At 34.0% G+C, this 25945-nt stretch overlaps 2 protein-coding genes across 7 annotated transcripts in view; both read left to right on the top strand.

The window, feature by feature from the left end:
* LOC103718973 (LRR receptor-like serine/threonine-protein kinase FEI 1) overlaps positions 1 to 13666 on the top strand; it is a 38170-nt gene extending 24504 nt beyond the window's left edge. For 2 of the 6 annotated variants that reach the window (XM_088717340.2, XM_088717341.2), the window contains exons 12-14: positions 6395 to 6640; positions 9290 to 9423; positions 12996 to 13666. In XM_088717340.2, the coding sequence (XP_088573466.2) occupies positions 6395 to 6640; positions 9290 to 9423; positions 12996 to 13322 (707 nt within the window). In that variant the 3' untranslated portion in view covers positions 13323 to 13666. Of the gene's footprint in view, positions 1 to 6394; positions 6641 to 8994; positions 9241 to 9289; positions 9424 to 9590; positions 9904 to 12995 lie in introns of those variants that run through there. The other 4 variants (XM_088717344.2, XM_088717343.2, XM_088717342.2 and 1 more) reach the window with 3 other exon arrangements.
* A 2707-nt stretch (positions 13667 to 16373) lies between these two features.
* On the top strand, positions 16374 to 23539 carry LOC108510915 (LRR receptor-like serine/threonine-protein kinase FEI 1). The gene is made up of 4 exons (XM_017841114.5): positions 16374 to 16821; positions 19423 to 19556; positions 19721 to 19891; positions 23129 to 23539. Exons 1-4 carry the CDS (start codon positions 16620 to 16622, stop codon positions 23453 to 23455), a joined length of 834 nt encoding a protein of 277 aa, XP_017696603.3. The 5' UTR covers positions 16374 to 16619; the 3' UTR covers positions 23456 to 23539.
* The last annotated feature ends 2406 nt before the right edge of the window (positions 23540 to 25945 follow it).

Below are 25945 nucleotides of genomic sequence, written 5' to 3'. Positions count from 1 at the left end.
TTGTTATAAGAGTCACGGTTATTTGCATTTCTGTACAAAGTTGTCAGTTATTTACGAGAAATTATACTTACCCACGAGCACTTTTGAGGTTGTTAGTTTGGAAGGCCATCTGGGCACCCACCTTAGATGGGTGTCTCCTTAAAAGTGTTTTGCTAGTAGTTGAAATGACTTATCTGGACACCCTGCTTTAGCACTCTCTTCTTGACCTATTCTGATTTCATTTTTCAAGGTATACAGTTGGCAAGTGAAGTTCTGCTTGGATTGGTTCGTCAGGCACATGTCCATTTAAAATAAGTGGGTTGCTTATGGGTTCATTTTTTTTAAGCCAGTTACAGATGGGCTGGTGTCTAGGTTGAGTTTTTTTTTGACCTGACTTGAATATGTGTTAACCAAAATTTTATCCGGCTCAACCTAATCTGGTTTGGCCTGAAGCTTATTGGACCCAACTAATAGTCACCCCCATTGAAACTTATAGACAAGCATTTGTTAGGGACCCTTCTTTTTATGTGTATCTTGGCCTTGGCTGGTTATGTAATTGTCTTTTGCCTGCCATAGTAGATTGGCCTTACTGGCTACTAAATCATTTAGTTGAACTTGCAAAGTAATGAAAAGCAAACAGCCTCATCGGGAAGTTTGTGGTAGTGATACCCTTATGGTAAAATTCCTGGTGGTAAGCTTGGGAGAAGGCATAGAAGAGATATGGTGGTATAAGAGAGGCTAAGAAGAGATCTGCCTCCCTTTCCAAACTATGATTCCATTAGTTGTTATTTTCTCTTTCTTTATAGAGTCAGGCCTCCTTACCGTCCTGAACTGGTCTTATTAATCTCACTACTACAATAATTTTCTAAGGAAACCTTACTTACAACTTATCATAGCATCCTCTCCTGAATTAACTTAATAGTATGCTCTACATATGCTTCTTCTTGTCATTGAATCAATAATTCTTTTGAACTATTTGATACTTTTCATCTGATGAAGATAGATTCTTCTTAAAGTTGAAGGCATCTTATATCTATTTTGTTAACAGTGATTCTAAACTGGATTAATCTGAATAAGTATTTGTTGCTTTCTAAGCTACAATACCATGTCTTCACAATGACACCCTTGTCACCTTGGGAGAGCACAACCTACAATATTGCCTCCCTAACAACATTTACCCTTGTCACTGAGGTGCTTCTATGTTCCAATGGCATCAATGGTGGCAAGAGGGAGGGGTAGCGAGGGTTGATCCAAGAAAGAGGGCCAGAATGTATTTGTTAGGGGAGTCTAATTGTATAGGTTGTGCTCTCATCAGATGGTAGGGAACATAAGGTGACTTGCTCATGCTGTACCGTACCTGTATCATAACATGAGCAAGTCACCTTATGTTCCCTAGTTTGCGACCCACTTGATGCCACAAGGTTGTGGGTCACAAGCTAGAGGGTTTAGCTCTTGACATGTTCTTTTTATCTGTTTGTGGTGTCAAGCATCTCCTTTGTGGTATGCTTAAGTGCATACTGCATATGAGGAATTATGCGGATGAGCTCCAATCAAGGTTTGGGTGTTGCTAGGGACAGAGAGCTAGGAATTGTTTTCTTCCTTTTTCTGCGGAGGGTTGGGGAGTATGAGAATTATATTGCAACAGACTAAATTTTCTTATTATTGTATGCACATGTATGTACATGTTGAAGTGTCTTAATTTTCTAAAGCATCAATGGAAATTACTCAATGCACAACAAATTATAGTTTTTATAATGGGAATTATTTTTTTCGTAATTTTACTTATTGAGAGAGAGAAAGAGAAGATTTGAGTTACCATTATTTACTTTATTCATCAAATCATCAGTGGCTTCTAAACTTTGGATGGTGGAATTGCCCATGCTGTTTCATTTAAGATGATTAAAAAAAATCAAGAGTTCAAGAGGAAGAAATAGTCATGATCTTGAGAGGGGAATGTAGACCAACACCTGTGACTACATTGTGACATATGAGCAACACTAGTGATTAAACTTTATTTACTAAAACATAAAAAGTTAAAAGGTCTGAGGACATAAAAATGTTACAAGCTCTACTAAAAATAAAATGATAAAGTATATCAATATGGATTATCTTGAGATGAATGGTCTAGGAAAGAAGTAGAGAACTGTGGTGATTGGATTTCCCAAATTGGTAACTACAGAGGGCATCAGAACAAGAAGGGTAACCAATTTATAAACCACCCAATCAAAGATCATCTCATTAGTTAGGAAAAAAAGTATTTCTATCAGCCTTTAATTTTGTGAAACATTAAATCAAAGATATATCATAGGATGTGGTGCACATGTGAATGGAATAGCGAGCAGCATTGGAGGAGGGGCATGCTCAAAGCTTCAAGGGGTTTCTCAGATTCTTGGAAGTGCCATGGCCCCAATGTATCTGCTAGTGGGTTTGTGTTGGTTTTAAACTGAGCCACGAGAAGTCAACATATTTGGATGATATTCACATGTGTGTAAGCATGTGAAGTCTTGTGGTAAAACATAGGGAAGTTCTGCACGCATGTGAGCTGATGGCATGCTCACATTCGCGAGTCAATCAAACTTGTAGGATTCAATCGAGTAGGAATGCAAGGCAGGTGGTATGTTGTCAAGCCTGAAATGTTAATTAATGTGCTAGTCCTTAGTAGTAGGTTATGTTTTACAAAAAAAGGAAAATAGGCATCTCAAATTTTCTTTTGTTATTCTTGGTAGGTATTAGATGGAAACTATTTGGCAAAGACATGTCAATCTATGAAATGGATCCGAATGTGGTATTCGTGAGTTCTAGGTTATTCCCTAATTGAAGCTTGGAAATAACATCAGAGGCAGCTGTAAACTTGGTTGCTAAAATCAGGAGCAGGTGCAAGGTATTTTAAAAGAACTTGAAAGAAGCGGTTAGGAAGCAGGTGTGGTTTCAAGATTTCAAGGATGATTTTAAAGTGGATAGTTTTCCCTAGGTAGAAGATTTTTGCTACTATGGCTCTAAATAGGAACGCTCGGTAACTAAGGATTCATGAACCCAACTCAAATATTCGGAAATTAGGAAACAATTTGAATCATCAAGGTCCGCTGTCTTGGTACCGGACCCCGTACCGATGCCACATTGGCACAGTGTCAGTACACAGGATATGGAATTTTTCTTGGCATACCGAGTATTAGTACTGAACTAGTATGGTTGGTATGCCTCATACCATCCGGTTCGGGCTGGTACAGAGTACCATGAATTTGATGGTTATTGTTTGCAAGATTTATAATCTTGAATACTGGCTCTAACCTTTCTAATCATTCTGCGGTTGAATTTGTGTTTTTCATGGGAGCATTTTTTGTTGGCACAAAATTTAGCTTGAGTACAACTTGCTTGATTTGTAAATAAGTTGAATTAGAGGTATTCTTGGTTAGTTCTACCTCAACTTGATTCTATAGCCTATTATAAAAGCGGGAAGGGAATATTGCCTTCTTGTTTCTTTGTTCTAGCTAGACTTTTGGGTCCAGTTGGGATTGTTATCTTCACCCACCCCCTCTCTCTTTAGGCCATAATAAATGGGTGTAAGCATCATGGGAGACCATACCGGTTTTTCATAATACTGATAATGCCTAAAGGACCCACCCTTACCATATTTGTCAATATAACAGAAACTTCAGCTGTTATTTTATCCAAACCTGTTTGATAATATTTTAGAATTAAATAATTAACTGTATGATGGTTATAAATTATTAATAACAAAAAATAACAAGTTTATTTGCTTAGATCATTATTCATTGAATGAAAATGTTAAATTCAATAACCAAGCAAGAGACTTGAATTTAAAACCCATGCCTTTTCCTTATGAATACTCTTTTATTAGGATAACTTGTGATTTTTTTTTTACATTTGTCATCAATATGTTGAAGTGTTTTTTATTTTTGAGAAAATTTTGTGACTAACCACCACTTATTGCATTCATCTAATGAAAAGGACGCAAAAGTGGCAAAAATATCACGAAGAAAGCTACAGAAAAAAGGAAAACCATATTTTTTCTAAAAAGTTGTTACTACTACAAACATATATAATTATGGAATTTGTACATTTAATTTTTTTATTTAATGTTAATCATTTTTATTATCAATTGAAATTATGTTAATAGTTAATTTTAAATAATTAATTATAATTTGATTGTACTAAATGTAGAATTCATACTTTTTGTATGATAATGTAAGTGTACTGGCTAATTGCTGATTTGCAATTGGTCTGTATTTACAGTAATTTCAGACAGTTTGTTGTGCATTAAGATGCTTCAATGAAAATTTTCTAATCTTTTTCATTGTGTCTGTGCATTGAATATGCATACTTATATATTAACCATTATAATTGGAAATCATGGGTGATATTATCAAAATTATATAATAAATGATTTTACATCTTTGCAACAAATAATATTGTTGTATTTTTATGGAGAATGTAATATAAAATTATATTATATTTCCAAAATAACGTGAATATATTTTATTATTAGAGAGTGGGCCATGCGCAACAGTAAGGTTGCTCCATTGTGACCTAGGTATCACAAGTTTGAAATAGGAAAACAGTTTCTCTGCATGTGATGATAATGCAACATATATTTGACCTCTACAGATATCTCAGTGGAAGGAGCCTTGTGCAATGCCCTTTTTTTAATCTTATGATTTCTTGTTAACCATGACATATATATATAATAGTAAGCAATTAAAAAAAAAACTTAACATATGTATATGTTTTATGGTTTAAAACCATGAACATCCATCTCCTAGTGCATGCTTGTGTCTTCTCACTTGTTTTAATCCATTTTTCAATTGGAAAAAGAAAAAAGTATAATCATAAGATAGGCAAGATATAGATAGAATGTGTATCATCCTAATATATCTACAAATAAATCTGTTTTATAGCATTATGAATGCAAACTTCAGTTCACAAGATTTAGTATTGTAGTTATTGATTATGATTCATTTATTGTAAAATGCAATATATACATGAATGCACATCCAATCCAACTAGTAAGCTAAAAAAATGAACAAAATGAATACTTATTTCATAATCTATATTATTTTAATTATTATTTATAAATAAAATCTAACTTTGTACTTATTTATTAAAGACTAACATAATTTATGTAAAAAGAATATTTTCTAACTATAAAATCGTGATATAATTTTGTAAGTTAACTTGGAATATATATGAATTTCTTAGTAAACCTTAGGTTCTCGCCATATCCCTTAAATGAACTGTTTACGAACACCTTGATTTCTGCTCAAATATAAAGGAGCTGGCTCTTACTCAGCTTGACTTTGTTACAAGGTCAAGCGATGCCTGATTTTTTTTGACCTTGGCTCGTGCACACTCTTAATCTCATGCGACTAGAAGAGTAACCCTTAAAGGTTCTCTGGACATGGAAATAACCTTGACAAAGAGCATTGAAAGGCAAGTTCTATAACATGGTCTTTCTGAGCCTCGGTTCTTCATGCGTCTAATGTTGCAACCACATATTTTGTTTGATCTTTCTATGAATTTCTTGCAAATGTATTTAGATTTAGTGTGGAATTGGGTGGCTATGCCTTGTTGGTCTTCATACTGGAATTTTATGGGCAAACCCCTTCCAAGCTAGACTTTTCCAAGCAATTTGCTTGAAACTATACCACATATTTTGTTTGATCTTTCTATGAATTTCTTGCAAATGTATTTAGATTTAGTGTGGAATTGGGTGGCTATGCCTTGTTGGTCTTCATACTGGAGTTTTATGGGGAAAACACTTCCAAGCTAGACTTTTCGAAGCAATTTGCTTGAAACTATTGGGTCGAAATAGGGAAGAAAGAGGAATGAATTTATTATTTATCCATATTTGTTTTAGGGGACCATTACATGGACTGTGCAAACACTGTATCAGCTGATACAGAGTTGATAAATTGAGACATTTTAAGGTAATTCAATCTTGATGTATTGAATATTAGAACTGAACTGATGCAGAATTTTTATTTCCTATGTGATTGTTTTAGACCTGATATTTTAGAAAAATATGTATCCTTTCCTTGTCTTGACAGAAAATTTGTGCCTTTTTCTTAACAGAAAAATCCTTATATAAAAAATTCTTTTATGTATGGTGGCATAGGCATGCTACTTCAAAATTTTCAGCCCTAAGTCCTTTGATAGCCACTGAAACTTGTTCTGTTGAATGTCTTTTTTATTTACAGATTTGACTGGTAAAACCTTGCCAGACTCTCCTGTGTCCTCTATTGTTTAGACTGTGTTTGTCATGTACTATTTTTGTCATTTGATCATATATAGCAAGCTCGGTTAGAAGTTCTGTCATTGTGGTATTATATTCTTGGACGTGTTTATGTGTTATACTAGGTATATTAATGGTGTGGAATCTGCTTTGCTGATTGGGCAGAAAGATCTGAACAATTGGACTGGGATGCACGTCTTAATATTATCATGGGAGCTGCAAAAGGCCTTGCATACTTGCATCATGATTGTTCACCTAGAATCATACATCGTGACATTAAGTCAAGCAACATATTACTAGATGGAAATTTGGAGGCTCATGTGTCTGATTTTGGACTCGCAAAACTATTGGAGGATGAAGAATCTCACATCACTACAATAGTTGTTGGAACATTTGGTTATCTTGCTCCAGGTATGGGAAAACTGTGCATCCAATAAAATCAAATTGATTTCAGAAAATATAGATGTAACTTGCATCTATTCTCTTGGAAACTCTAGGGCCTAAATATTGAAATACTTGCTTGGAAGCTTTAGAATTTAATTGCTCAACTACTTGCTTTACTCTGTTTGTTAGCTCATATGATTACATGCTTGCAATTAAATTTTTTTCTAGGGGCATCATCGCAACGATGATTTTCTGTACCAGTTAAGTAGTTTTTCATGCAGCACTCTCTCACCTTGTTTTCTCTTCCTCCAACACAACTAAACCACACCTATTTGATGTTTGGTTTATTACGTTGCTAGTTGGAAGAAGAAAACAAAGGGGAATTGACAAAACATCGTACATCTTGGACTGTTCAAGCCTTCATACACCTTCGGGTACAGCTCACCTATCAATGGGACCCATAAAAACCAAGCCATTAAGAGGGGCCCTTAAGTTAAATGCTACAATAACTAATGTTGGGTTGTGACCTTCACTTCCTTTTGTGCTCTTCTTGCATCAACCAATACTGTACATGGGAATATCTGAGTTAACAGGTGGAAGACTTAGCTGGTCTTGACTAAAGAACTCTACTCAAAGCACACCATTCTTGAAAATCATCATGTACCACTCGTTTATTTAATATTACTGTGTTCTCCTGCTTAACAAGATATATCATCCTTGTTACTTATATTGGTATGGATGGTGAGCCTTGGTGCAACCGGTAAGGTTGCTTCGGTGAAAATTTTTTGTAATCCTTTTCATTGTGCGTGCATTGAGTATGCATGTTTATACATTAACCATTATAATTTGAAATCATGGGTAATGTTATCAAAATTATGTAATAAATAATTTTATATCTTTGAGCCAAATAACATTGTTGTGCTTTTATGGATATTATATTTCCAAAATAATGTTAAGATGTCTAGTTATTATAGAGCAGGCGTTGGCACAGTGGTAAGGTTTCTCTATTGCGACCTAGCGTCATGGGTATGGAACACTTAACTAGAAGGCTGCGTGCATTTGATCTACCCCAAATCTTGCAATAGTGGGAGCCTCGTGCGATGGACACCATTTTTTCATTAATATTTGTATGGATTTCTCTTGTTTGTCTGCATATGTCATGCAAAATTAGGTTCCGTGTACTGGAATTTTGATTTAGTTTGCTAGGATCCATCCCATTTTACTTGAAGCAAATTTTATTTATAATGATTCCTTGGATCACTACCATGCAACCTTCGGGACTAGCACTGCAGAAACGTGTGCTTGACACATGGCCTCCTGATTCAACAAAATATGGCCTCTTTTATTTCACATCAAACCATCAAAGCAATTTTTTTGGTCTACCTGTGGTTAAGTTTCAGCAAAAATGATCAAGAGTAACATGAATGTTATGCATACCCATTAGTTTGGTATTTACCTCCCAAGATTTGAACATGGAACACTCTCCATCTGGATCAGTAATTGTTAACAAAAAATTGAATTAAATAATTATCTAATATTTTTATTGGTTTCTTAAACATTTTATAATACTTGAAAGTTTTAGGCCACCATATAGTAAACACCACGACAATAAACCCAAATATTTCAGACAATATAATATCCTCTAAATTATGTTATATATGATCCCTTTTATTTTTCTTATTTTGGCATTTTTACCTATTTTTTGGCCAAATCTCCGAAACTCAAGCGGGAACCTACTGAAATTGCTCTAACTGAAACTTCGCAGGCTCAGCCACAACTGAAACTAAAGCCAAGTTTTTAAACCTTGTTTCATGCTCAGCACCCATGTTAGTATATATATGCTACTTTTTTCTGTAATTATTAAGCAATTGCTTAGTCTTATGTTGATGCATTTGTATGTATTATGTTAGTCATAATTGCATTCACATGTTATATCAGATGCTATTTCTTGATAGTTGATTTTAATTTCCTTCATTTCCATATTAGGTCTTCAAACTAAATTACAATATAATTTATCTTTCATTGTCTAGATATAGTGTTCGTATGCTCTTATTCTAAGTATTGCAATGCAAATGCTGATAACTTGATTTCTGGTGCTTCACCTTTCAAATGTCATTAGTTCCCAAGTATTGCAGCGCATGTCATCACTTACGCTTCTCCTCCCTCCTCTCTCAGCACAAAAGCTTTTCATACAACACAATTCTAGTTATAAAATACATACATTTGTTGCACCACTGATCCTCAGTCCCCATGTTTCCTGGTAGGTAGCCTAATGAATTTAGTTTGTAGGGATGCAGTTCTTTCCAAATGCTACTTTCTTTTATTTATAATGGTTTTCATAATTCAAATTGCGAATTTTAAAATCATTTTGTTCCTCACAGGCATATGCATATCCAGTAGAGTAGATGAGCTCTCTTTGAAATCACAAGCTATTATGGACTTTTTGCATTCTATAATGTCAGGGACAGAATGCAGTTAATAGACCTAATGTGTATGTACCAGGGTTCTTAGGCATAGACCTAAATATGTATGTACCTGGGTTCTTAGGCAAAAATCACAGCTATATTTGTATATAGACATGGAAAGTTGTATTTCCAGTAATCATCTTTGCTCGAATGGTGTGAAAATGCAGTATCTTTTATCTTATGCCTTGTCTGATTGTGGTCAAATTTACAGAGTACATGCAAAGTGGTAGGGCAACAGAAAAAACAGATGTATACAGCTTTGGAGTCTTGGTGCTGGAAGTTTTGAGTGGGAAACGACCCACTGATTCATCATTCATTGAGAAAGGCTTGAATATTCTAGGATGGGTAATTTTCTGATTATTTATTCTTTCTGCATGGAATTTTAAGGGGAGATAATTTCTTAAATATCTGATTTGATTTTCTCATACTATCATATTTTTTTCTCTCTCTTTCTTTCTTCTTCTTCTTCTTCTTTTATGAGGTGTCTTTCTTTGTTTCTATTTCTGCTGCAGTTGAATTTCTTGGTCCTTGAGGACCGTCAAAGAGAAATAATTGATCCACACTGCGATGGCGTGCAGATTGAAAGCTTGGATGCTTTGCTCTCTGTTGCCATTCAGTGTGTTTCCTCAGCTCCAGAAGAGCGGCCTACAATGCACAGAGTGGTGCAATTATTGGAGTCAGAGGTTATGACACCGTGTCTGAGTGACTTTTATGACTCTAACTCAGATTAGTTGCATTTCATTTAGTTGTCAACTGCTGGTTCATATGATGAAGATACATTTGAAGGAATACATAAAATGTTTTGGACACATTTATTTTCATTCATTTATTCTTCTCCACACATTCTGTTGATGTGTTTCCATCTGTGAACTGTTTAGCCTCGTCTCTTCTTCTCAATGGTAGAAGTGAGAAGTTTTATCTTTCCATCTCAGCATATTTCTGATTCAGTACCTTGGAATGTTATTTAGCCTGTTCGTCGTGAGCGGTTAAAATCTCTTTCTCTCTCTCTCTCTCTCACTCTGTGTGCCTGCGAGCTTATACATGTTGATATATTTGAATACCAGTGGGGCCTTAAGTTTAGAGTTTGGAATTTTCCAAGGCATTTCATTCTGTGTATCCAAAAAATGGCCGCGGGTGATTGAACAAGACAGTAACTGGAGGGAGATGTTAACAAGGTGAATTTGGGGAATTAGATGAAGTGGTAAGTTTGAGATGGAGGAGATGGGATTTTGAGGGATAGAGGCAGTCGAGCCAGGAGGGAAGGAGAGAGAGAGAGAGAGAGAGAGGGTTGGGCACCCGCTGCTGACTGCTGTGGAACGTTTAAGAGAGAGAAGCACACAATGCTAGGGTGGAACACCTTTTAGTTTCCTTTCCTTTTATATTTTTCCTTTTTGTTTGGATAGTTTCCTCTCATTAGAAAGAGCCACTAGATGCGAGTTTGGATGTTTCAATTTCTATTTATATTACCTTATAAAATAAAAGAGAATATATCGGATGGTTCTTGCCTGTCAAAAATTTACTGAAAAAGATGCACTTGGTTTTTCAAAGAAATTTTGTTCAAAAGAATCATATTATCAATTATATTTTTAGTAGATACCTAAAAAATATGCTTTATTTTCTATCATTCTCCTTAGTAACTGCAGAAGTCATTATCTCTCTAGTCTAACCGTTCTTCTCGCTAGTTTCCATTTTAAAATGTTTTGAAGTTTGAAGTACTTTTTAACCCACCAAGTTCATGTCCCTCTACCTATCCTCTGATACCGATTTCATGCATTCAGTTTATATTTACTATTTTTATATTTAATATTTATTATAGTCCTTGTTTTTATTTTATTTATCTATTATGATTATTATTACTTCTTAATCTCCATTGCAAGTTCCGAAATGGCAGTATATCTAGAACATAGTATACACCCCCGCGCCCTCCCTCCCCAGCGAAAAAAAATGTAGTTTGAAATTGTGTTTTTTAAAGAGTCTCTGGCTTGATTTGGCTTGTGGCCTGGGTTTCGACTGATGCTGGGTTGGGTGAGTAGGGATCTAGATATTCTTTTGGCACAAACTTGGACTTAGAGTGCCTTCCAATCTCAAAAATAAATAAGTAAATAGAAATAATAATGATCACTCTTGGAAAATATGTATATTCTTGTCTATGCTCGGCTGATTTTAATCATTTTTCTCATTTTCATCACTCGCTAGATTTCATAATCATCTTGATTGAGGCTAAAAAATGTTTAGGTAATCCTCTAATCGATCTAAATCATGGTCGACTGACTACAAGGGAAAATCAAAAATATGCAAATAAGTGCATGGCATTGATTATTGTTGCTATAATAATAGATGGTTGCAAGATTATGTTGTGGCAAGACAACAAGTCTAAATGGTTAAAACAACAAGATGTTGGCCGTTTAGGTTCCTTATTCCTTGCGGTCTTCTTGGCCCAACTTTTCCTCCCATACTTAGGCTCTACCCTCTCTCCCCGAATTTTTCTCTCATCCACAAGCTCTATCCTCCCTTCCCGATGTTTTCTAACATTCACAGGCTCCATCCTCCCTCCGTGGTTCATGTGTGTCCGCTATTCATGTCATTGCCTATATTGTATATAACACAGCGGTCGTGAATGGCATGAAAGCAAGTTGGTTGCTTATAGGTCATCCGCAAGATAGTGCAAAAGAAAAGGTATTGCATACTAAATTTTCTATACCAAGTTTCTAAGAAGAATGAATGAATGAATGAATATATGCTTTTAACTCCTTTTTCATTCATTCATTCATCCATCTATCCTTTCTTTCTCTTTTTCTTTCCTTGCCTCTTCTCTCTCTCTCTCTTTTTTGTATTATATTACAATAGAAGCACTGCCATTTGTCTTCAAATGCCAAACCTCATTTTAGAATACGTACTATAGGGTTGGTGACAACCATCGGTCCAATTCTATTGGAAAGATATAGTTTGTTATTTTATATTTCATCTAACACGTACAATCAAAGGAATTTTGCGAAAAAAATCTACTTCACTTTTGATTTTCCAAAATCAAGATATTTTCTTAATAAGAAACACTTTATTTTTGCATACCTCGTTTTATGACTACTTAAAAGCTATTTATATATGTGCACCAATGTGTATTTATTTGAAGCTCATTATTCATTATACAGATATATCAATATCTGTAAGTCATGTGTTCAACCAACATTATTTAAAGCATATTTGATGTCTATATTATGTTGTAGGTTTTAGTCTGACAATAGATAGACTAATAGTATATCAACGAGCAGAAAGTAAAGTAAAATATATATCTGTGTGGAATTCCTCCTATCAATCTTTAGAAATGATTATGTTCCAATCATGAGAAACAACAAGGCTTATATTCTGTAAACACAATTGAAGTACAAGCTATGTACCTCTTGGTGTTGAAGATTACAAATGGGTCTTGCATGCATTTCATGATCAGCCAGCAAGAAATAACATAGAAAATTATGTAAAAAATATCTTCCTCTTTCTCTTTTTACTAAATATACTTACAATCATGATCCATATCTTTCTCGTTGTAATAGAAAATGGAAAATTTTTTACCACTAATGATCATAGATGATGTTGTAAATATTACATATTATCACAACTTTCTATGAATGTTATACTAATCATGCCTCGGTACTTGAGTTTCTATTTTGCTAATTAAAGATTTTCCTTGGAAAATTTTCGAAAAAAAGGGTCTTAAGATCAAAGCAAGTTGTATCCGTGACCATAATGATCAAAGTCATTCCACCTATTTTGAAATTCTCTCATCTCCAATCATTCTTACAAAGGCCACTAATCCAAGAGGACTACATTGTTCAACTTTTTTATTTTAATGAATGAGATTTCTTATAATCCTTTTTTCTTCCTGCTCATAAGCTAAGATGCGTAAATGACATTTTTCTCAGATGACTGCAGTCTGTGCATGGTTATTGATGGCATTACTCGCAAGCATTTGCTTGGTGAAAGAAAATAATGCAGAAGATATTGGTTACGGCACTATTGGAAAAGGTGGTGGTGATGTTCATTGTGGAGTTGGACATAAGGGGAATTGTCGTCCTCATGAAGCAGCGCCTTACCATAGACCTTGCGAGAAAAAGGATGGGTGTAGAGGAGATCCACCGAACACGGAAAAGATAGTTGAACATGATGGAAATTTGCCGAAGCCCAAAGCAGGGAAGAGAATTAAAGATGCTGAACAGTTGCTTCACTCACTTGGGCCAACTCCCATGTGAGTTTGTCAAAGCATGCAAGAGAAGGAGATAAATCTCTTTCCACATTAAAACAAGAGTAGAAGATCGATGGATTCTCGCACTTTGTCGAGTTATGTTATATCTATTTGTTGCGTGATGTGTGTAGTACGTGTTGCTGGGTCATTTGTTTACATTCTCTAAGCTGCCTTCTAGGGAAGATGATGGCCCTACTGAATTTCTTAAGCTTAATTAGCCAAATTTCCTCACATTATGGAGGAACTTGGTTTGGGTCATGTTAACAGAGTGTTTCTTTTTTATCAATTATGTAATACTACCTTGATCCACAATAAAGTACTGCTTCCTCGCAGAGGCAGCTTATTTCTTTATCTGTATCTCACATTAATCCATGTTTTAAATCCACCAGAAAATTATGAAAGAAATTAATGGGGGGGGGGGCATGACCTTTGATATTTTTTGTTCTTTTGCTTTCTTTTTAATTGATTATGTAGTCACAACAAATATAACCCAAGCGCTTGAAAAGATGGGAGCAAGTAGGAGCACACAAATATAAGGCTATCAAACAGTTAATTAATGCTTTAGTTCCTTGTGTTAATGCGAGCTTAATTAGGAAGGCTCCTCTCTACTGAAGGCATGCATGCAAAAGAAACTTCAACCATTATTTTATCCAAACCTGTTTGATAACATTTTAGAATTAAATAATTAACTGTATGATGGTTATAAATTATTAATAACAAAGAATAACAAGTTTATTTTCTTAGATCATTATTCATTGAATGAAAATGTTAAATTCAATAACCAAGCAAGAGACTTGAATTTAAAACCCATGCCTTTTCCTTATGAATACTCTCTTATTAGGATAACTTGTGGTTTTTTTTTACATTTGCCATGAATAAGTTGAAGTGTTTTTTATTTTTGAGAAAATTTTGTGACTAACCACCACTTATTGCATTCATCTAATGAAAAGGATATAAAAGTGGCAAAAATATCACGAAGAAAGCTACAGAAAAAAGGAAAAGCATATTTTTTCTAAAAAGTTGTTACTACTACAAACATATATAATTTTGGAATTTGTACATTTAATTTTTTATTTAATGTTAATCATTTTATTATCAATTGAAATTATGTTAATAGTTAATTTTAAATAATTAATTATAATTTGATTGGACTAAATGTAGAACTCATAATTTTTGTATGATAATGTAGGTGTACTGGCTAATTGCTGATTTGCAATTGGTCTCTATTTGCAGTAATTTCAGGCAGTTTGTCGTGCATTAAGATGCTTCTAAGGAAAATTTTCTAATATTTTTCATTGTGTCTGTGCATTGAATATGCATACTTATATATTAGCCATTATAATTGGAATATCATTGGTGATGTTATCAAAATTATATAATAAATGATTTTACATCTTTGGAACAAATAATATTGTTGTATTTTTATGGAGAATGTAATATAAAATTATATTATATTTTCGAAATAATGTGAATATATTTTATTATTAGAGGGTGGGCTTTGGCGCAACAGTAAGGTTGCTCCATTGTGAGCTAGGTGTCATAAGTTTAGGAAAACAGTTTCTTTGCATGTGATGATAATGCAACGTATATTTGACCTCTACAGATCTCTCAATGGAAGGAGCCTCGTGCAATGCCCTTTTTTTAATCTTATGATTTCTTGCTAACTATGACATATATATATATATATATATATATATATATATATATAATAGTAATCAAGTAAAAAAAAACTTAACATATGTATATGTTTTATGGTTTAAAAACTTGAACATCCATCTCCTAGTGCATGCTAGTGTCTTCTCACTTGTTTTAATCCATTTTTCCTTCTTGTGGAGCATTCAATTGGAAAAAGAAAAAAGTATAATCATAAGATAGGCAAGATATAGATAGAATGTGTATCATCCTAATATATCTACAAATAAGTCTGTTTTATAGCATTATGAATGCAAACTTCAGTTCACAAGATTTAGTATTGTAGTTATTGATTATGATTCATTTATTGTAAAATGCAATATGTACATGAATGCACATCCCATCCAACTACTAAGCTGAAAAAATGAATAAAATGAATACTTATTTCATAATCTATATTATTTTAATTATTATTTATAAATAAAAATCTAACTTTGTACTTTTTTATTAAAGACTAACATAATTTATGTAAAAAGGATATTTTCTAATTATAAAATTGTGATATAATTTCGTAAGTTAACTCGAAATATATATGAATTTCTTAGTAAACCTTAGGTTTTCGCAATATCCCTTAAATGAGCTGTTTATGAACACCTTGAATTCTGCTCAAATATAAATGAGCTGGCTCTTACTCAGCTTGACTTCGTTACAAGGTCAATCGATGCCTGGCTTTTTTTGAGCTTGGCTCGTGCACACTCTTAATCTCATGCGACTAGAAGAGTAACCCTCAAAGGTTCTCTGGACATGGAAATAACCTTGACAAAGAGCATTGAAAGGCAATGAGCCTCGGTTCTTCATGGGTCTAATGCTGCAACCACATATTTTGTTTGATCTTTCTATGAATTTCTTGCAAATGTATTTAGATTTAGTGTGGAATTGGGTGGCTATGCCTTGTTGGTCTTCATACTGGAATTTTATGGGCAAACCCCTTCCAAGCTAGACTTTTCCAAGCAATTTGCTTGAAACTATTGGGTTGAAATAGGGAAGAAAGAGGAATGAATTTATTATTTATCCATATTTGTTTTAGGGGACCTTTACATGGACTGTGCAAACCCTGTATCAGCTGATACAGAGTTGATAAATTGAGACATTTTAAGGTAATTCAATCTTGATGTATTGAATATTAGAACTGAACAGATGCAGAATTTTTATTTCCTATGTGACTGTTTTAGACCTGATATTTTAGAAAAATATGTATCCTTTCATTGTCTTGACAGAAAATTTGTGCTTTTTTCTTAAAATAAAAATCCTTATATAAAAAAATTCTTTAACGTATGGTGGCATAGGCATGCTACTTCAAAATTTTCAGCCCTAAGTCCTTTGATAGCCACCGAAACTTGTTCTGTTGAATGTCTTTTTTATTTACAGATTTGACTGGTAAAACCTTGCCAGACTCTCCTGTGTCCTCTGTTGTTTAGACTGTGTTTGTCATGTATTATTTTTGTCATTTGATCATATATAGCAAGCTCGGTTAGAAGTTCTGTCATTGTGGTACTATATTCTTGGACGTGTTTATGTGTTATACTAGGTATATTAATGGTGTGGAATCTGCTTTGCTGATTGGGCAGAAAGATCTGAACAATTGGAATGGGATGCGCATCTTAATATTATTATGGGAGCTGCAAAAGGCCTTGCATACTTGCATCATGATTGTTCACCTAGAGTCATACATCGTGACATTAAATCAAGCAACATATTACTAGATGGAAATTTGGAGGCTCATGTGTCTGATTTTGGACTCGCAAAACTATTGGAGGATGAAGAATCTCACATCACTACAATAGTTGCTGGAACATTTGGTTATCTTGCTCCAGGTATGGGAAAACTGTGCATCCAATAAAATCAAATTGATTTCAGAAAATATAGATGTAACTTGCATCTATTCTCTTGGAAACTCTAGGGCCTAAATATTGAAATACTTGCTTTAATCTCTTGGAAGCTTTAGAATTTAATTGCTCAACTACTTGCTTCACTCTGTTTGTGAGCTCATATGATTACATGCTTGCAATTAAATTTTTTTCTAGGGGCATCATCGCAACGATGATTTTCTGTACCAGTTAAGTAGTTTTTCATGCAGCACTCTCTCACCTTCCTTGTTTTCTCTTCCTCCAACACAACTAAAACACACCTATTTGATGTTTGGTTTATTATGTTGCTAGTTGGAAGAAGAAAACAAAGGGGAATTGACAAAACATCGTACATCTTGGACTGTTCAAGCCTTCATACACCTTCGGGTACAGCTCACCTATCAATGGGACCCATAAAAACCAAGCCATTAAGAGGGGCCCTTAAGTTAAATGCTACAATAAATATTGTTGGGTTGTGACCTTCACTTCCTTTTGTGCTCTTCTTGCATCAACCAATCCTGTACATGGGAATATTTGAGTTAACAGGTGGAAGACTTGGCTGGTCTTGACTGATAAGCCTCACGAATGACTAAAGAACTCTACTCAAAGCACACCATTCTTGAAAATCATCATGTACCACTCGTTTATTTAATAGTACTGTGTTCTCCTGCTTAACAAAATATATCATCCTTGTTACTTATATTGGTATGGAGGGTGAGCCTTGGTGCAACCGGTAAGGTTGCTTCGGTGAAAATTTTTTGTAATCCTTTTCATTGTGTGTGCATTGAGTATGCATGTTTATACATTAACCATTATAATTTGAAATCATGGGTAATGTTATCAAAATTATGTAATAAATAATTTTATATCTTTGAGCCAAATAACATTGTTGTGCTTTTATGGATATTATATTTCCAAAATAATGTTAAGATGTCTAGTTATTAGAGAGCGGGCGTTGGCACAGTGGTAAGGTTTCTCTATTGCGACCTAGCGTCATGGGTATGGAACACTTAACTAGAAGGCTGCGTGCATTTGATCTACCCCAAATCTTGCAATAGTGGGAGCCTCGTGCGATGGACACCGTTTTTTCATTAATATTTGTATGGATTTCTCTTGTTCGTCTGCATATATCATGCAAAATTAGGTTCTGTGTACTGGAATTTTGATTTAGTTTGCTATGATCCATCCCATTGTACTTGAAGCAAATTTTATTTATAATGATTCCTTGGATCACTACCATGCAACCTTCGGGACCAGCACTGCAGAAATGTGTGCTTGACACATGGCCTCCTGATTCAACAAAATCTGGCCTCTTATATTTGACATCAAACCATCAAAGCAATTTTTTTGGTCTACCTGTGGTTAAGTTTCAGCCAAAACGATCAAGAGTAACATGAATGTTATGCATACCCATTAGATTGGTATTTACCTCCCAAGATTTGAACATGGAACACTCTCCGTCTGGATCAGTAATTGTTAACAAAAAATTGAATTAAATAATTATCTAATATTTTTATTGGTTTCTTAAATATTTTATAATACTTGAAAGTTTTAGGCCACCATATAGTAAACACCACGACAATAAACCCAAATATTTCAGACAATATAATATCCTCTAAATTATGTTATACATGATCCCTTTTATTTTTCTTATTTTGGCATTTTTACCTATTTTTTGACCAAATCTCCGAAACTCAAGCGGAAACTCACTGAAATTGCTCTAACTGAAACTTCGTAGGCTCTGCCACAACAGAAACTAAAGCCAAGTTTTCAAACCTTGTTTCATGCTCAGCATGTTAGTATATACATGCTACTTTTTTCTGTAATTATTAAGCAATTGCTTAGTCTTATGTTGATGCATTTTGTATGTATGTTAGTCATAATTGCATTCACATGTTACAGCAGATGCTATTTCTTGATAGTTGATTTTAATTTCCTTCATTTCCATATTAGGTCTCCAAACTAAATTACGATATAATTTATCTTTCATTGTCTAGATATAGGGTTCCGTATGCTCTTATCCTAAGTATTGCAATGCAAATGCTGATAACTTGATTTCTGGTGCTTCCACAAAAGCTTTTCATACAATACAATTCTAGTTATAAAATACATACATTTGTTGCACCACTGATCCTCAGTCCCCATGTTTCCTGGTAGGTAGCCTAATGAATTTAGTTTGTAGGAATGCAGTTCTTTCGAAATGCTACTTTCTTTTATTTATAATGGTTTTCATAATTCAAATTGCGAATTTTAAAATCATTTTGTTCCTCGCAGGCATATGCATATCCAGTAGAGTAGATGAGCTCTCTTTGAAATCACAAGCTATTATGGACTTTTTGCTTTCGATAATGTCAGGGACAGAATGCAGTTAATAGACCTAATGTGTATGTACCAGGGTTCTTAGGTATAGACCTAATATGTATGTACCTGGGTTCTTAGGCAAAAATCACAGCTATATTTATATATAAACATGGAAAGTTGTGTTTCCAGTAATCATCTTTGCTCGAATGGTGTGAAAATGCAGCATCTTTTATCTTATGCCTTGTCTGATTGTGGTCAAATTTACAGAGTACATGCAAAGTGGTAGGGCAACAGAAAAAACAGATGTATACAGCTTTGGAGTCTTGGTGCTGGAAGTTTTGAGTGGGAAACGACCCACTGATTCATCATTCATTGGGAAAGGCTTGAATAATCTAGGATGGGTAATTCTATGATTACTTATTCTTTCTGCATGGAATTTTAAGGGGAGATAATTTCTTAAATATCTGATTTGATTTTCTCATACTGTCATATTTTTTTCTCTTTCTTTCTTTCTTCTTCTTCTTCTTTTATGAGGTGTCTTTCCTTGTTTCTATTTCTGCTGCAGTTGAATTTCTTGGTCCTTGAGGACCGTCAAAGAGAAATAATTGATCCACACTGCGATGGCGTGCAGATTGAAAGCTTGGATGCTTTGCTCTCTGTTGCCATTCAGTGTGTTTCCTCAGCTCCAGAAGAGCGGCCTACAATGCACAGAGTGGTGCAATTATTGGAGTCAGAGGTTATGACACCGTGTTTGAGTGACTTTTATGACTCTAACTCAGATTAGTTGCATTTCATTTAGTTGTCAACTGCTGGTTCATATGATTAAGATACAATTGAAGGAATACATAAAATGTTTTGGACACATTTATTTTCATTCATTTATTCTTCTCCGCACATTCTGTAAATGTGTTTCCATCTGTGAACTGTTTAGCCTCGTCTCTTCTTCTCAATGGTAGAAGTGAGAAGTTTTATCTTTCCATCTCAGCATATTTCTGATTCAGTACCTTGGAATGTTATTTAGCCTGTTCGTCGTAAGCAGTTGAAATCTCTCTCTCTCCCTCCCTCTCTCTCTCTCTCTCTGTGCCTGCGAGCTTGTGCATGTTGATATAATGTTGAATACCAGTGGGGCCTTAAGTTTAGAGTTTGGAATTTTCCAAGGCATTTCATTCTGTGTATCCAAAAAATGGCCGCGGGTGATTGAACAAGACAGTAACTGGAGGGAGATGTTAACAAGGTGAATTTGGAGAATTAGATGAAGTGGTAAGTTTGAGATGGAGGAGATGGGATTTTGAGGGATAGAGGTAGACGAGCCAGGAGGGGGAGAGAGAGAGAGAGAGAGGGCTGGGCACCCGCTGCTGATTGCTGTGGAATGTTTAAGAGAGAGAAGCACACAATGCTAGGGTGGAACACCTTTTAGTTTCCTTTCTTTTTATATTTTTCCTTTTTGTTTGGATAGTTTCCTCTCATTAGAAAGAGCCATTAGATGCGAGTTTGGATGTTTCAATTTCTATTTATATTACCTTATAAAATAAAAGAGAATATATCGGATGGTTCTTGCCTGTCAAAAATTTACTGAAAAAGATGCACTTGGTTTTTCAAAGAAATTTTGTTCAAAAGAATCATATTATCAATTATATTTTTAGTAGATACCTAAAAAATATGCTTTATTTTCTATCATTCTCCTTAGTAACTGCAGAAGTCATTATCTCTCTAGTCTAACCGTTCTTCTTGCTAGTTTCCATTTTAAAATGTTTTGAAGTTTTAAGTATTTTTTAACCCACCAAGTCCATGTCCCTCTACCTTTCCTCTAATACCGATTTCATGCATTCAATTTATATTTACTATTTTTATATTTAATATTTAATTATTTATAGTCCTTGTTTTTATTTTATTTATTTATTATGATTATTATTACTTCTTAATCTCCATTGCAAGTTCCGAAATGGCAGTATATCTAGAACATAGTATACACCCCCGCGCCCCCCTCCCCAGTGAAAAAAAAATGTAGTTTGAAATTGTGTTTTTTAAAGAGTCTCTGGCTTGATTTGGCTTGTGGCCTGGGTTTCGACTGATGCTGGGTTGGGTGAGTAGGGATCTAGATATTCTTTTGGCACAAACTTGGACTTAGAGTGCCTTCCAATCTCAAAAATAAATAAGTAAATAGAAATAATAATGATCACTCTTGGAAAATATGTATATTCTTGTCTATGCTCGGCTGATTTTAATCATTTCTCATTTTCATCACTCGCTAGATTTCATAATCATCTTGATTGAGGCTAAAAAATGTTTAGGTAATCCTCTAATCGATCTAAATCATGGTCGGCTGACTACAAGGGAAAATCAAAAATATGCAAATAAGTGCATGGCATTGATTATTGTTGCTATAATAATAGATGGTTGCAAGATTATGTTGTGGCAAGACAACAAGTCTAAATGGTTAAGACAACAAGATGTTGGCCGTTTAGGTTCCTTATTCCTTGCGGTCTTCTTGGCCCAGCTTTTCCTCCCATACTTAGGCTCTACCCTCTCTCCCCGAATTTTTCTCTCATCCACAAGCTCTATCCTCCCTTCCCGATGTTTCCTCACATTCACAGGCTCCATCCTCCCTCCGTGGTTCATGCGTGTCCGCTATTCATGTCATTGCCTATATTGTATATAACACAGTGGTCGTGAATGGCATGAAAGCAAGTTGGTTGCTTATAGGTCATCCGCAAGATAGTGCAAAAGAAAAGGTATTGCATACTAAATTTTCTATACCAAGTTTCTAAGAAGAATGAATGAATGAATGAGTATATGCTTTTAACTCCTTTTCCATTCATTCATTCATCCATCTATCCTTTCTTTCTCTTTTTCTTTCCTTACCTTTTCTCTCTCTCTCTCTTTTTTGTATTATATTACAATAGAAGCACTGCCATTTGTCTTCAAATGCCAAACCTCATTTTAGTATACGTACTATAGGGATGGTGACAACCATCGGTCCAATTCTATTGGAAAGATATAGTTTGTTATTTTATATTTCATCTAACACATACAATCAAGGGAATTTTGCAAAAAAAATCTACTTCACTTTTGATTTTCCAAAATCAAGATATTTTCTTAATAAGAAACGCTTTATTTTTGCATACCTTGTTTTATGACTACTTAAAAGCTATTTATATATGTGCACCAATGTGTATTTATTTGAAGCTCATTATTCATTATACAGATATATCAATATCTGTAAGTCATGTGTTCCACCAACATTATTTAAAGCATATTTGATGTCTATATTATGTTGTAGGTTTTAGTCTGACAACAGATACACTAATAGTATATCAACGAGCAGAAAGTAAAGTAAAATATATATCTGTGTGGAATTCCTCCTATCAATCTTTAGAAATGATTATGTCCTATTATGAGAAACAACAAGGCTTATATTCTGTAAACACAATTGAAGTACAAGCTATGTACCTCCTTGGTGTTGAAGATTACAAATGGGTCTTTTATGCATTTCATGATCAGCCAGCAAGAAATAACATAGAAAATTATGTAAAAAATATCTTCCTCTTTCTCTTTTTACTAAATATACTTACAATCATGATCCATATCTTGCTCGTTCTAATAGAAAATGGAAAATTTTTTACCACTAATGATCGTAGATGATGTTGTAAATATTACATATTATCACAACTTTCTATGAATGTTATACTAATCATGCCTCGGTACTTGAGTTTCTATTTTGCTAATTAAAGATTTTCCTTGGAAAAGTTTCGAAAAAAAGGGTCTTAAGATCAAAGCAAGTTGTATCCGTGACCATAATGATCAAAGTCATTCCACCTATTTTGAAATTCCCTCATCTCCAATCATTCTTACAAAGGCCACTAATCCAAGAGGACTACATTGTTCAACTTTTTTATTTTAATGAATGAGATTTCTTATAATCCTTTTTTCTTCCTGCTCATAAGCTAAGATGCATAAATGACATTTTTCTCAGATGGCTGCAGTCCGTGCATGGTTATTGATGGCATTACTCGCAAGCATTTGCTTGGTGAAAGAAAATAATGCAGAAGATATTGGTTACGGCACTATTGGAAAAGGTGGTGGTGATGTTCATTGTGGAGTTGGACATAAGGGGAATTGTCGTCCTCATAAAGCAGCGCCTTACCATAGACCTTGCGAGAAAAAGGATGGGTGTAGAGGAGATCCACCGAACACGGAAAAGATAGTTGAACATGATGGAAATTTGCCGAAGCCCAAAGCAGGGAAGAGAATTAAAGATGCTGAACAGTTGCTTCACTCACTTGGGCCAACTCCCATGTGAGTTTGTCAAAGCATGCAAGAGAAGGAGATAAAATCTCTTTCCTCGTTAAAACAAGAGAAGAAGATCGATGAATTCTCGCACTTTGTCGAGTTATGTTATATCTATTTGTTGCGTGATGTGTGTAGTACGTGTTGCTGGGTCATTTTGTTTACATTCTCTAAGCTGCCTTCTAGGGAAGATGATGGCCCTACTAAATTTCTTAAGCTCAATTAGCCAAATTTCCTCACATAATGATGGAACTTGGTTTGGGTCATGTTAACAGAGTGTTTCTTTTTTATCAATTATGTAATACTACCTTGATCCACAATAAAGTACTGCTTCCTCGCAGAGGCAGCTTATTTCTTTATCTGTATCTCACATTAATCCATGTTTTAAATCCACCAGCAAATTATGAAAGAAATTAATGGGGGGGCATGACCTTTGATATTTTTTGTTCTTTTGCTTTCTTTTTAATTGATTATGTAGTCACAACAAATATAACCCAAGCGCTTGAAAAGATGGGAGCAAGTAGGAGCACACAAATATAAGGCTATCAAATAGTTAATTAATGCTTTAGTTCCTTGTGTTAATGCGAGCTTAATTAGGAAGGCTCCTCTCTACTGAAGGCATGCATGCAAAAGAAACTTCAACCATTATTTTATCCAAACCTGTTTGATAACATTTTAGAATTAAATAATTAACTGTATGATGGTTATAAATTATTAATAACAAAGAATAACAAGTTTATTTTCTTAGATCATTATTCATTGAATGAAAATGTTAAATTCAATAACCAAGCAAGAGACTTGAATTTAAAACCCATGCCTTTTCCTTATGAATACTCTCTTATTAGGATAACTTGTGGTTTTTTTTTTACATTTGCCATGAATAAGTTGAAGTGTGTTTTATTTTTGAGAAAATTTTGTGACTAACCACCACTTATTGCATTCATCTAATGAAAAGGATATAAAAGTGGCAAAAATATCACGAAGAAAGCTACAGAAAAAAGGAAAAGCATATTTTTTCTAAAAAGTTGTTACTACTACAAACATATATAATTTTGGAATTTGTACATTTAATTTTTTATTTAATGTTAATCATTTTATTATCAATTGAAATTATGTTAATAGTTAATTTTAAATAATTAATTATAATTTGATTGGACTAAATGTAGAACTCATAATTTTTGTATGATAATGTAGGTGTACTGGCTAATTGCTGATTTGCAATTGGTCTCTACTTGCAGTAATTTCAGGCAGTTTGTCGTGCATTAAGATGCTTCTACGGAAAATTTTCTAATATTTTTCATTGTGCCTGTGCATTGAATATGCATACTTATATATTAGCCATTATAATTGGAAATCATTGGTGATGTTATCGAAATTATATAATAAATGATTTTACATCTTTGCAACAAATAATATTGTTGTATTTTTATGGAGAATGTAATATAAAATTATATTATATTTTCGAAATAATATGAATATATTTTATTATTAGCGGGTGGGCTTTGGCGCAACAGTAAGGTTGCTCCATTGTGAGCTAGGTGTCATAAGTTTGAAATAGGAAAACAGTTTCTTTGCATGTGATGATAATGCAACGTATATTTGACCTCCACAGATCTCTCAATGGAAGGAGCCTCGTGCAATGCCCTTTTTTTAATCTTATGATTTCTTGCAAACTATGACATATATATATATATATATATAATAGTAATCAATTAAAAAAAAACTTAACATATGTATATGTTTTATGGTTTAAAACCTTGAACATCCATCTCCTAGTGCATGCTAGTGTCTTCTCACTTGTTTTAATCCATTTTTCCTTCTTGTGGAGCATTCAATTGAAAAAAGAAAAAAGTATAATCATAAGATAGGCAAGATATAGATAGAATGTGTATCATCCTAATATATCTACAAATAAGTCTGTTTTATAGCATTATGAATGCAAACTTCAGTTCACAAGATTTAGTATTGTAGTTATTGATTATGATTCATTTATTGTAAAATGCAATATGTACATGAATGCACATCCCATCCAACTACTAAGCTGAAAAAATGAATAAAATGAATACTTATTTCATAATCTATATTATTTTAATTATTATTTATAAATAAAAATCTAACTTTGTACTTTTTTATTAAAGACTAACATAATTTATGTAAAAAGGATATTTTCTAACTATAAAATTGTGATATAATTTCGTAAGTTAACTCGAAATATATATGAATTTCTTAGTAAACCTTAGGTTCTCGCAATATCCCTTAAATGAGCTGTTTATGAACACCTTGATTTCTGCTCAAATATAAATGAGCTGGCTCTTACTCAGCTTGACTTCGTTACAAGGTCAATCGATGCCTGGCTTTTTTTGAGCTTGGCTCGTGCACACTCTTAATCTCATGCGACTAGAAGAGTAACCCTCACAGGTTCTCTGGACATGGAAATAACCTTGACAAAGAGCATTGAAAGGCAATGAGCCTCGGTTCTTCATGGGTCTAATGCTGCAACCAC

This window comes from Phoenix dactylifera, chromosome 3, assembly GCF_051530095.1.
Source record: "Phoenix dactylifera cultivar Ajwa chromosome 3, Ajwa_hap1_PhDact_Kaust_v1.1, whole genome shotgun sequence".
Classification (NCBI taxonomy): domain Eukaryota; kingdom Viridiplantae; phylum Streptophyta; class Magnoliopsida; order Arecales; family Arecaceae; genus Phoenix; species Phoenix dactylifera.
Note: the sequence above shows the minus strand (reverse complement) of the source record. Positions and strands in the feature narration are given on the sequence as shown.

Coding starts and splice junctions, on each gene's coding strand:
- LOC108510915 (XM_017841114.5), top strand. CDS start 16,620: ATGGGAGCTGCAAAAGGCCTTGCATACTTGCATCATGATTGTTCACCT. Junction 16,822..19,422: donor ATTTGGTTATCTTGCTCCAG/GTATGGGAAAAC, acceptor TCAAATTTACAG/AGTACATGCAAAGTGGTAGG. Junction 19,892..23,128: donor TGCAATTATTGGAGTCAGAG/GTTATGACACCG, acceptor CATTTTTCTCAG/ATGGCTGCAGTCCGTGCATG.